Below are 12,759 nucleotides of genomic sequence, written 5' to 3' on the forward strand. Positions count from 1 at the left end.
CAACCCGGTGAAATTTATTCCAGCAATGGAATAGACTCGTCTAATCGTAGAACAGTGTTTCTGAAAAATAAGGTATATAAATCAGCGCTGCATAAGTCGGTCAAATGTCCCTGTTGGGGGGAACACCGGTTTTGGCTCCCTTTCCCTCCTTCGTTGTTGCATTAAAAAAAAAGCTTTTGAATAAACGAAGAACCCGCAGTGCAAAGCAGGTCGTCAGATTGCGGCTTTTCTTTCCTCTTTGATCCGTCAGTCTCGGCTCGGAAATGCCGTTTCAGGCTGTGGTCCTTTCCTCAGATAGAAAATTGCGCACCGCTTCCCGTCGCCAACACTGCGCAGCGCAAGAGGCTCGGGAACAGGAAAAGCGAGGAGGGAATTTCCTTTTCCCCTTCCCCCTGTGGTTTGTTTATTTATTTGACCTGTCTACAAGTCCATCCAGACTCTCCTCTCGGCAGCTTCTCGGACAGCGTTGGGTGACACACGTCGCATCACCACGTCTCTTAAAGGGGTGTGGGCATGGGGGGGTCACAGTACAGAAATCGCTATCAATTTGCGCCAAAGGGTTAATACACCAGCGTCATGGTGGCATACTAGCTGCTGCATGTGGGCTGTATCCCACCGGGGCTGCTCGTAGATCACGCGGAGTGACAGATGATGAAGGTGAAACAATTCCTGCTCTAAGCAGGCTCCTTTTAAATATGTGATCGGCAGAGGTATTTTTAATCACACGTTAAACCACAAAAAACTACTGATCACAATATTTTTTTGTTTTGTATTTGGGAACATCACGTATTTTGTATTCAGAGCAGATGATATTGGGGATGTATGCCATATGGTGAGTTAGCGTATTTGCTTGTAGCTCAACTCTGCCAGAGAGCTCGATAATCACGATGCATTCTGGGTAGACCCGGCCATGTTGTTGTTCACGTAAAACCAAAGTTAGTCATTTATGCTGCTATTATGAGCCCTTGGCTTATCTGATATTGTGAATCTTGTTTATGTTCTTGTTATTTAGGCTAGGTTTTTTAATTTAATTATTAACAAGATAATTATTTTTAAAAAAAGATGGACACCAGCCTGTAGCCAGATTTGGGCTTATCCAGGTTAACTTCAAGGTTGACCCTGGATTCACTTCTTGCCAGGCTAAATTGCCATGGTGACTTACGCTGCCGAACTAGTGATCAGTAGGTGTGAAACTACACACATACATATATTTAAATATAATATGAGTAAAAGGTTTGGACACACCTAATTATTTAATGTTTTTTCTATATTTTGATGACTATTACAGTGTAGATTTTCACTTAAAGCATATGGAATTATGCAGAAACAAAAAAGTGTGAAATAACTCAAAACATGTTTTAGATCTTCAAAATAACCACTCTTTGCTTTGATTACTGCTTTGCATACTCTTGGCATTCTCTTAATGAGCTTCATGGGGTCGTCACCTGGAATGGTTTTATATAGTTGTGAGTAGACATATACACACTTATTCAAACTATACATTTTAACGCATGTCATAAATTATGTTTATATATATCGTTTATATTCATATTTATGTCAGTATTTTTAGCTTATCTAAGTTTTATTGCACTGTGTGAAGAAGTATTGCCTTCATTTTGTTATGCTTGCATAATGACAATAAAGTCTAGACTCTTGAAACTTTTAACTCACACAGTTGACATTTTTTTCCTGCTTTCATATAGGCTAAACTTTATTAGTTCAGCAACTCTTTCCCCTTTCTTACAGGCCAAACCATTTCAAGTACACAGACATTCATAAAATGCTTTTAAAACCACACAGATGTACAGTACTTACCCACCCATAATGCTGATTTAAATGTAGAAGCTGGGTTACTAGCATTCTTTACTATAAGATCAATACAGAATGCAACATTTTCTCAACAAAACATTTGTGGGACTCAGTCAGGCAACCAGTGAGGCTTGGCTCTGTGATTCATGCAGAAAAACATTTTTTGGATCTTTGGCCCTGCAAAGACACTTTGCATAGTTTCTTTTTACTTGGTATTTTTAATGCTGCAGGTTTACATATTTCTTTTCTTTTCCAGTTTATAATTTTACATCTTATAGCACCACATACATCTTTATTAGGCAAAAGGTTTTACTTGGAATTTTAATATTGCAGTGTCATAATGCCCTTACGTTTCTACACTATAGTTACACTAAACTGTACAGTGAATCTTTCAGAATTAGAGTAATTCATACGTTAAATTGTTTTTCATGTATTTTATTATGGTACAGTGTTTCATTACAACACTTCATGTTTTGGTGCAGCAGCAAGTGGAAGGGCTTGTGGTGATGCCAGTCAGAGGGAGTCGCAGAGACTTCTGTGTGTCTGAGGTGTAAAATCCTACCCAGATTTCATTGTCGCATTTCAAAAGCTGGCTTTCCGGAAACAAAGGAATAAAGATTTTGCTTTCGCAGCTGTCCTGCAGCCTGTATCCATGAAAGAGATGTCTGATATGAAGTGTACGGGAGGTGCCCAGTCAGGGCACTATAATGCATGACGTCGGCGACGTCACGATCCAGTGCTCTGCAGAGCTCTAAATAGAACCCTCAGTTGTATCACTTCTGTATTTTAATTTTGTTTTACTTCTGTGTTGTTTTACTTTTGTTTTTGTTGTCTTTCTCATTGTGAAAATGAGCTGGGAAAAAAAATACAATAATTAGGAAAATAAAATGTACCGACAGTAAAGTATAAAAAAGAAACAAACAAAAAAAACGCTCGACTCTGGCTGAGCATGCGCTGTGTATTCGCAACACGTGACGTACGCGGAAATGAAGCCACGTCTCCCGTGAGAAGGGAGAAGGAGGAACCTAGATCCAGGAAGCTTTTCACTGACTGCACTGTAGTGGAGATACTTCAGAAAACACAACAGTAAGTAAATTAAAATTAAGCGAATCTGCTGCACAGCGCAACCTTTGGTTTAAACACAACGCGTTTATTGTAGTCTCTTTGTTTATGTGGCTTGAGACGATTTTATGTAACTTATTTTACTTGGGAGAAGCACGTAACTTTCTTTGCCATTCATTTGTTGTGCTTCATTTTATTGAGCTTTATACTTTGCCCTCATTAAGTGCTGTCAGTGTTTAGTCCAGTCGCCGTGTTTTTAATCTATTAAATATGGTTAAATATGATAAACAGCATTTTAATAAAGTAAGGATTTCCAGACAAGGGCTTGGGCATGTGACCTCAAATCAAAATCACGACTAATTAAAACATTTTACCCAAATTACGATTAGCGAACCATTATTTATAGTAATAACCTTCATGGTTTGCTAGGCTTGTTTTGCAAATATGTTCAAACAGTAAAGCTGGGACACACACACACACACACATAACATATACAGGTGGTATTACCTTTGCTAGAGCCAAAATTGTATTTATTTATTTATCCTTTTACTAAACTGCCTTCAAGTAAACAAACAGGCATTGCTGTCAAACATGTTCATCAAATATTCCAGCCAACAAAGAAAAACAGAATATAAACAAATAAATGAAGTACCTTAAATTAACTCATTCCAAGTATTTCTGTTTTAAAGCATTCCTCTTTTCCAATCATTTTATACACTGAAGATAAATTGCATAATTTTTAAATGCAGAAAAACTTGGAATAAACAAAACTACACTTATAAATATAAAACTTTCCAATAATCAAAAGGCTTACACACCGAAATTCCACCTTGGCTCTTTATAGAAACCCGAAACTTAATCATATCATATTCTAACACAGGAAATGCTTTTTTTTTTCTACGACAACCATTAATGAACAGTGTCTATGTAACTTAATTAACAGCGTGATAATCAGAAAACTTGAAACTTAACTAACTTTTAATTACATCAACATTAATGTTATTCCTCCAGCTTTTTGTAAAAGATATGCCAGGATACTAAACCATAATGTTAATTTTTTACAAATGCTCCAACCATTTTAACATAGTACTTAGTACATGAGTTACTTCAAGCTCGATGACATTCATACCTCTCGTTTCTACCGATTTTACAACATTGCTTTTCTGAATAAGATGTTCTTTATTACTCCAATGAATTTGGTTTATAGTTCTGTTTAATACAGCTAAAGTGTATGCTGGATTTACTAATCTGGCAGTGCAAACTTCTGTAAAAGGAATTCTTTTTTTCTTCACAAAAAATGTGAAGAACCTTTTTAGCAAAGGTTCCCTGAAAAATGTAATTCTCTGAAACCTTCAGAGAGGCTTCAGGAACCTCCAGGGAACACTACCTGAGGAGTTACCCAGAAATTATTTTGTGAAAACTATTGTTTAGAGGGAGCACACCCTGAAGATTCCCTCTAGGACTTTATGAAAAAGAGTCTTGAAGATGCGTAGAGTGTTTCCTACAAATTTAGTGTTTGCAATTTTCTTTTTTTTAGGAATGTTCTCTGAGGGTTTGTTTTGTAAAACCTTCATTTAACCATCATAAAACTTTCATTCAAAATTAATTTGTGAAACTTTAAAGACAAACTTCAAAGGGAACGTTCTTTAATAACAAAGACTTGTACAAAATTCTCCAAAGAACATTTTTCGAGAATTCCTTATTTAAAAACAATATCAGGGAACTTTTAGGGAACTTCAGAACTCCTCTAAATAGTCCATTGTTTGTTAAAGAGTTTATTTTAAAAATTATCTGTTAATAAACAGATAATCATTTTTTTTGATAAGTGTTATGGTATGCATCGGTAGCTGCTTTTATTGCATAATAATAACTGTACATGTTATAATTCAAGTAAGGTTAACATGGCGGGGCTTTTAAGGAAGATCTTAACACTTTCTCTGCCACTGATGCTTTTCTGATATGTTTCAGCAATGGCCGAATTTCAAGAAATATCAAAGCTGTCCGCTTTGCACCCGAAGCCCGCAGGGCTTGTTTTGCAGTATGGTACTTCTGGCTTCAGGACCAACGCCAAACAGCTGGACCACATCATGTTCAGGATGGGTCTGTTGGCCACAGTGCGCTCCAAAAAGACCAAAGCAACCATCGGTGTCATGGTCACTGCATCGCACAACCCAGAGGTTAGAGGGATTCATAAGCGCAAATAGCTATGGTTTATTTTCATCATAAATTACAACTTCAGCCCATTCCTGTTTGTCTCATCATGTCTGTACTTGTGTAGGAAGACAACGGTGTGAAGCTCGTTGACCCAATGGGCGAGATGGTGACACAGGACTGGGAGGAGCATGCCACCCAGCTGGCCAATGCAGATCAGGAAGATTTGCTCACTGCTCTGAAGAACATTATAGAAAAGGAGGCCATTAACATGAGCCAGGAGGCTAATGTGTTTGTGGGAAAAGATACTAGGTATAATGTCTTACTACAAACAAATAAATCAAAAACTGATCAAATATAAACCTGTGTGTATGAGTAGAATAGCTTCTTTACAGTCGTGTCCTCTGCCTGTAGGAGCAGCAGTGCCAGCCTTTCACAAGCAGTACTGGATGGAGTTTCTGCTCTTGGTGGTCACAGCAAAGGTAAGAGAAGTGGATACCTAAAAGATATTCCTGTGATTGGCTGCCCCTCAGCTGGGTTGCATTAAAATATATGCTTTGCAATGTATTAGTTTCCTTCTTTGCTTGGCTTTTTTGTTTTTGTTTTTGTTCTTTTATTGTTGGTTCTTCTTCTGGCTCCTTATCTGCCTTTTTATCCTTTCCATCTGTCCTTTCAGACTATGGTTTGGTGACCACCCCTCAGCTTCACTACATGGTCTGCTGTCAAAACACGCAGGGTAAATATGGAGAGGCCACAGTGGAAGGATACTACACTAAATTCTGCCAAGCTTTCATTCAGCTCACCAAGAATGTAAGAAGCAGAAGTGTGTCGTGTGTTATTTTGCGCTTGCATTCAGTCACTCTTTGTTTGTTTGTGTCAACGTGTTTTATGATACATTCATTCATCCAGGAACTACTCCTTTCTTTCTCTCCTCCATGGTTTTCTTTCCATTAGACGTCCAACCGTACGGATGACCAGAAGCACCTCTGCCTGGATGGCGCTAATGGCATTGGGGCTCTGAAGGTACGTGAGATGGAGAGTCACCTGAAGAAAGAGCTACAAATTTCTCTTAATAATGATGGCAGCAAAGGAAGGCTGAACCACCAGTGCGGAGCCGACTATGTGAAGGTGCAGCAAAAACCCCCAACAGGTGCGCATAGGGCCAGTTAAATTACTTGAATGTACTGTAATCGTTTTAATATGCGAGACCTGTCTTGCATTCTCACATGAAGGCATTAAGATTAACCCAGGAGAGCGATGCTGTTCCTTTGATGGCGACGCCGATCGAATAGTTTATTACTACACAGACTCTGAAGGAACATTTCACCTGCTGGATGGAGACAAGATGGCTACCCTCATCAGCACTTTTCTCAAAGAGCTGCTCACACAGGTATACTCTAAAAAAAAAAAAATCATGTAAATGACATACGGGCACGCACTTACCAAGAATCGCTGTTCTTTGTATTTTTTCTCCCTTGGAATGCACAGGCTGGACTAGACTTGAAGATAGCAGTAGTGCAAACTGCTTATGCTAATGGAAGTTCAACACACTATCTGGAGAACACAATGAAGGTGACAAAAAAAATTCCACAGAGAATTCAGGTGTTTTATTTAGTATTTATATGGAGAGGACGGTTCTCACAGATTTATTTGACAATTAGGTCTTAGTGAGGTGTACGAAGACTGGAGTGAAGCATCTTCACCATGTAGCCCAGGAGTTTGATGTCGGTGTGTACTTTGAGGCCAATGGCCACGGAACAGTGAGTACACACATATGCACACATATTTAAATGCACTGAAAATCACCTGTAAGGCTAAAAATCAGAAGTAATGTGTCATCCTGCGTTTGTTTGTGTTTGGATCAGGTGTTGTTCAGCAAGGCAGCTGAAGAGAAAATCCAGCAGCTGGCTGAGGACACAAACGTCAACGACGAGAGGAAGAAAGCAGCTCTCCTGCTGCGAAACACGATCAACGTCATCAACCAGGCACGCTCACGCTGACATCAATGTTGAACTGAGCTCATGCAGACAATGGAGCTCTGTTGTTAACGTTGATATTTTCTTTTAAAGACTGTAGGAGATGCCATTTCTGACATGCTGCTGATTGAAGCCATACTGGCCATCAAAGGAATGACTATCCAGCAGTGGGACACCATCTATACCGACCTGCCAAATAGGCAACTTAAAGTCAAGGTGCTCATATTGTATAGTTATGTATTATATCCAGGATATAAAGTGTGACTGATAGAAAGAAATACGCACTTTACATTTAATTTATTCCATAGTATGATACAGCAGTGCCGAACCAAACTAAGGAGGCTTTTATTTTTTTACATAAACGTTTGTCTACTATAACCCTGCACATAGCCAGTTAGAGATAGTGGCTCCTGAGGGTGATCTTTTTTCTTTTTCTTTTTTTGTGTAGGTGGCGGACCGCAGGGTGATAGACACAACAGACGCAGAGAGGCGGGCGGTGACCCCAGCAGGCCTGCAGGAGGCCATCGACAATTTAGTGAAGAAATACAGACAGGCTCGCTCCTTCGTGAGGCCCTCTGGCACAGAGGATGTGGTGAGAGTATATGCAGAGGCAGACACGCAGGTGAGAAATCTATTTTCCAAGTTTTCTCTGTTATTGATTCTCAAGCCAGTGTTACTGAGGTTAAAAAATATCTGGAAGGGAAGGGTTTTGTGAATAATACTCTGGCTCTCTGTGTTGTTTCAGGAGAGTGCTGACGCCCTGGCACATGAAGTCAGCCTTGCAGTGTATCGCCTTGCTGGAGGAGTTGGGGATGAACCCAAACCATTGCATTAGAACCACAATCACACAAACACACCATATTGATCGATCAGAATTACAGAATTGCTGATCATTATTTTATTTTTTATTTTTTTAAAGTCAGGTGATACCAAATGATTTTATATTGTCCTTATTTTCTTTGTATTTCTGTCACTCTGATGATGGGGTACACATGAGGGGAATTAATAAAGGTTGGGGGAATTGTGTGTGTGTATATAAAATTTAAACAGTCAAACAGCTGGTTTTAATGTGGGTGGTCATTTCACTTGGTCCCAGATATTTGTGAACAGTTATTTTAAATAATTCCCTTAATTTTCATTAAATCATGTAAGTTTACATAATGACTGTTGAATCGGCTTTGCTGCTATTATTTGAATTAAATAATGGAAAAAAGGAGAGTGGGGTTTTTTTTAATTACAGTGAAGTAACACTGATAGAATTCTATGATTGAATTGACAACCACAACTATTTTTGCTTGCTGTTTATTTTTCTTACTTTCAGTGACATGCTCATGTCACACAGGAGGGTTAGATAAGCAGAGGCTGAGAGCGAGTTAGGACCAGGCAGAGCGGAGTGATGACGGCACACCAGATGTACTCAAAAAGAATCACAGAGCTGGGGGTTTATTCTTCATCTGTGTCATCGGCTGCTCCGGAAATGACGATGGTGCACTCCTGTGTGTCACTTTCGTAAATGTCCTCATCTGTCTTAACTGTTCTGGGAAAGGGGAGATCAGACAGAATAATATGATTACTGTGTAGTCACTAGAGATCTGGCTGAAAATGTTACAGGTTTTATGTGTCATGCATTCCGTGCCAAAGTCATCCTCTACCTGATGAGGACCGTCTTTCTCTTGGACATCACTGTTGCCTGCTTCTCTAAGTTACCATCAGCCTGGATGTCTGATGAGGCTGCTGCTATTCGGCCAGCACCTGCAGCTCTCTCAGTGCTGTTACCGCTTGTATCACTCAAAGATCCACCCAGCTTTGAAGGTGCTGAGAGAGCACATTTGCTATCACTGGAAGGAAGTTGCAAGCCTCCAGTCAAGGAAAGGTTTTGGACCATGGTGCCCAATCGGCTGTCTTCCCCCTCAATCAGTTTTCTAACACACAAACATACGAAAAAAGAAAGGAAAACTGATGACAATTTGAACCAAAGTTTTACCGGTTTACATCCATCTGATCTGTTGCCCGATTTTCTTTCCACATCTTGTGTAATTTTGCATACCTCCACCTTTTCTTCCTGTTTTCCTTCTTGACAGCCACCCTTCCACTAAGGCCATTTCTAATTAGGCTTCATTTATCAGTTGTAAATGAATGATTAATAGCTCAGTGTTAAGTGGTTTACCAAATAAGGACAGGTACAAGAACTGGACTGAAAATTAGTGAAAAAGGGTGGCAATGTCTAAAGAAAAACATTGAAAACCTTCACAAAGCCTTGAGAAAATTAGAAGGGAAATCTGTTTCTTTGGAAGCAAACTGTAAAGAAAAAAAGGAGTGTCTCAAGACTTTTGCATAATACTATTTATTTTCTACTTGATGTAAAAGCCACACACCCACATCTGTGTGTGTGCACATTAACAGTTTAAGTGTTCTAAGTGCTTAAAACCTATTGTAATGCTTGTTCACCTGTAGGTGGCGATCTCAATCTCCAGAGCCATCTTGACATTCAGGAGGTTCTGATATTCTCGCAGCAGCAGAGCAGTCTTTTCCTTGCTCACCTTCAAATGCACTTTAATTCCCTCAATGTGCTCCTGTTGAAATTACATCAGAGGTGTATGTTTTTTGTTGTGATCAGGCCATAGGATGACAAAAAATATCTCTATAAGTCAGTCAGTTAGTTACCTCTAAGCCCTTCTCTTCATTCTTATATTTCTCCAATCTGTGACGGATCTCGGCCTCCAAATACTCATTCCTTGTCTTCAGTACCTCCAGTTCATGTTCTTTGTCTAGGATCTAATTGTGCATATGTACACTGAGTATCCAGAAAAGTTGCAGAATGAACCACAAGAAGAACAGAAAGTAACACTCACATTCTTCCTATAGGCAGCAATTTCCTCTCTCATACTTCGGACTTTTTGAATATGTTCACTGGAGGTGTTATCAAGATCCTGAAACTTGGTTCTATACCAGGTCTCCATTTCCTGGACAACACAGAATGAGATGCAAAGAGATCTAGAGACTAATTCTCCAGAGTCGGGGCATACTTCAGCTTCATCAATGCCACTTACCTCCAGGTTTTTGGCAGCAATGCTGTCGTACTGAGACTGAATCTGTTTTAGGGCAGGGGAAAGGTCTGGGAGGCCAAACATGAAGTCAGATTCAGAGGATGCTGAAGAGATGTGCAGGATCAACTCCTCAATTTCCTTTCAGTAGAACAAAAACAAACACGGGTGGGGGACAGTTAAATGAGCTAGGAACATTTTCAAATCTACCACTCTGCCCCACAGATAAATCAGAACTTGTCTGTTTGACTTCCTCTGAAGTTTTCACACCAAATAGATAACTGCAATATTTATGGTCTTACTCACTCTGTCCATCAACACGAGCTGGATTTGACAATAACCAGCAAATTTACAACCCGTTAAACCACTGATGGGGAATATGAATGACGTGCCAACCACGAGGCAGCTATGTGTTACCTCTTTGTGAACTCTCTGCAGGAAGGAGAGTTGAACCTCCAGATTTTCCAGCTGCCTCTCCAGCGCAATCCGGGCTGAGGTTGCTTTGTCCACATTCTGAGAAGAACAGAAACAACAGGGATATAAATGTAATTTATTTTCACAAGCAGCTGCTAAGTGTCTTTATTCAAAGTTACAAATTGACTTTTCATTGTGTCATACCGGGCGTAGAGCCTCAATCTCATACTCTGACTTCTTCCTGGTCTCCAGGGCTTCATTATATCTTGCCTTCAGCGTGTCCAACTGGCCCAACATTGCCGCCTTGGCTGCCAAAGACAGATCCTGTACAGGCCACAGATACAACTGTCAAACTCCTGTAGAATCAAAAAACAGTGCTACCCCTCTGCGCTAGCGCTACCCAATGTGGGAAAAGAGGTAAAGGAGGAAAACAGGACACAGTTGCAAACCATTTGACAATACACAAAAAAACAAGAACATGAAAAAGAACCGCATCATTTATGTGCAACAAAATATTACAAATACACGCACACACATAAAATTTTAACACTTTGGCCAGCTTATCCCAGCAGGGTACTTATTTTCCACACCAGAGTTTCTGCAAAAAGAAAGAAAAAAAACAAAGAAAAAAGAGAGACTGTGGAATCATGACAGCACAAGAACAAGCTCTAAGTACAAGATTGATAGAGGCTGGTGGGTTTTTTTTGTTTGTTTGTTTGTTTTTGTTTTTTGCCTGTCCCGTTTGGTTCTTTAGCCATCAGAATTGTTGTCTGAAGGCCTTGCCGTATTGGTCCATTTGATCGACCTCTGCTATTATTATTTATTTTATTTTCAGTTGTTACAGACGGGATAGACATGGCTGGGGGACAGGAAAGGGAGAAAGAAAAGGAGAGAGGGGGAGGGAAAGAAAAACAGAGGGGAAGAGGGACAGTAAGAAGGGGCACTTATAAAGAAACAATCTCCTGGATCACCTGTTGAGAGAGAAAAAAAGAGAGCAACATAATAAACACAACACCATCGCAATAATGTAGCTTAGTGTAAATAACAGTAAATACTAAATATTGAATGTTGTAGTGCAGCACGCAGAACCGGCAGCGCGCAATGTCCTTTGAGGTAGCAGTCAACAAAGGTGTAGTTTGTGTCTGTGAGCAGTGAACACCCGTGTGTGCACCTGTGCGTACACCTGTGTGGATGAGCGTGCTTGTATTCAAAAGGTTTGCCCATGTAACAATCTGCTAGAGGGTGTGGGGAGCCATAGCCCCGTCCCCCAGGACGACAACAACACTCCATCAATATTTTACTGCTGAGGGGTAAGAACTGAACAAATAAGGGAGTGAAATAATGCAGTGGTGACTACAATAAGGACCCACACCAGCTCTCTCAGTTTGCCACTTAAAAAGTCACTTGACTCTCTCTCTCACCCTTTGCTCTCTCATTTTCTCTGCGTCCCTGTTCACTTCCTTCAGCTGAGACTCGTAGAGTTTCCTAAGCCCAGATGATCTGTCATAGCTGCTTCTCAGGGCCTCAATCTCAGCCTCCAGCTGCTTGTTTTTTGACTCCAGTGTTCTCACCTAAAGCAAGGAGCATGAGAAACAGGTTAAAAGTAAAAAAAAAACCAAAAAAAACCCAAAATGTACAATGTGCTACCATTTCATCTTAAAAGGTTATGAAGCACTATGTGTAATATTAACTTTTATGTTCTTGTTCATTTCTGAATAAGAAAAACAGACAACAGAGCAGACCTGTGTGTATGTGTTTCAGGTTTTATTATAAACACAGAAGCAGAATATGGTTGGACTGCAGATTACTTTTTCGATATACACTGTCAGACGGTCATTGAGGATGACCATCTCCTGCCTTTCGTGGGTACGAGTCAGCATAAAGGCCCGGTTCTCCTCTGCAGCCACATCCAGGTCCAGTTCCAGCTCACCATCCTTAGACACACCAAAGCACAGAGCTCCCATACTTGTACTGCTTTAGGAAAGGAAGAGAAAACTTTTTTCTGATTGATGTTAGTATTTTTTGTTTCACACTTCTTTAAAAAGACAAATCTGAACACAACTAACATAAATAACCAATAAATACATTTTTACACGTTACCCACCTGGTCAGTCGAGCCTTGTTACTGAGGGCCATGCGCCCCCTTGTCTCACCACTCCGGGTGAAGCTTGCTGACCGATGCCGGGTCTCCTTCCGGGTGGGAGATGGACTGGAAGCCCGCAGCTGGCAGGCAGAGCTGGCTGCCAAAGTGCCCTCGAAATGACGGCGGTATGAAGACATCCTCTCTGGACTGCGGCTCATCC

At 40.3% G+C, this 12,759-nt stretch overlaps 2 protein-coding genes across 2 annotated transcripts; one reads left to right on the top strand and one right to left on the bottom strand.

The window, feature by feature from the left end:
• Nucleotides 1–2,833: 2,833 nt before the first annotated feature.
• On the top strand, nt 2,834–7,833 carry pgm3 (phosphoglucomutase 3). Its single transcript, XM_085372792.1, has 13 exons — nt 2,834–2,895; nt 4,840–5,048; nt 5,150–5,334; nt 5,437–5,504; nt 5,699–5,832; nt 5,977–6,172; nt 6,255–6,412; nt 6,511–6,594; nt 6,684–6,782; nt 6,888–7,007; nt 7,092–7,214; nt 7,447–7,620; nt 7,744–7,833. Exons 2-13 carry the CDS (start codon nt 4,842–4,844, stop codon nt 7,831–7,833), a joined length of 1,638 nt encoding a protein of 545 aa, XP_085228918.1. The 5' UTR covers nt 2,834–2,895; nt 4,840–4,841.
• Nucleotides 7,834–8,441: 608 nt separating this feature from the next.
• Nucleotides 8,442–12,757, bottom strand: ngs (notochord granular surface). Its single transcript, XM_085373115.1, has 11 exons — nt 12,561–12,757; nt 12,265–12,430; nt 11,878–12,027; nt 10,661–10,780; nt 10,460–10,555; nt 10,049–10,183; nt 9,851–9,961; nt 9,663–9,773; nt 9,447–9,571; nt 8,651–8,920; nt 8,442–8,535 (listed from the first exon to the last, which is right to left on the bottom strand). Exons 1-11 carry the CDS (start codon nt 12,755–12,757, stop codon nt 8,442–8,444), a joined length of 1,575 nt encoding a protein of 524 aa, XP_085229241.1.
• Nucleotides 12,758–12,759: the final 2 nt, after the last annotated feature.

The sequence above is a fragment of the Diplotaxodon limnothrissa genome, linkage group LG15 (genome assembly GCF_057381915.1).
Source record: "Diplotaxodon limnothrissa isolate DT_005_m linkage group LG15, D_limnothrissa_male_GT1.1, whole genome shotgun sequence".
Lineage (NCBI taxonomy): Eukaryota > Metazoa > Chordata > Actinopteri > Cichliformes > Cichlidae > Diplotaxodon > Diplotaxodon limnothrissa.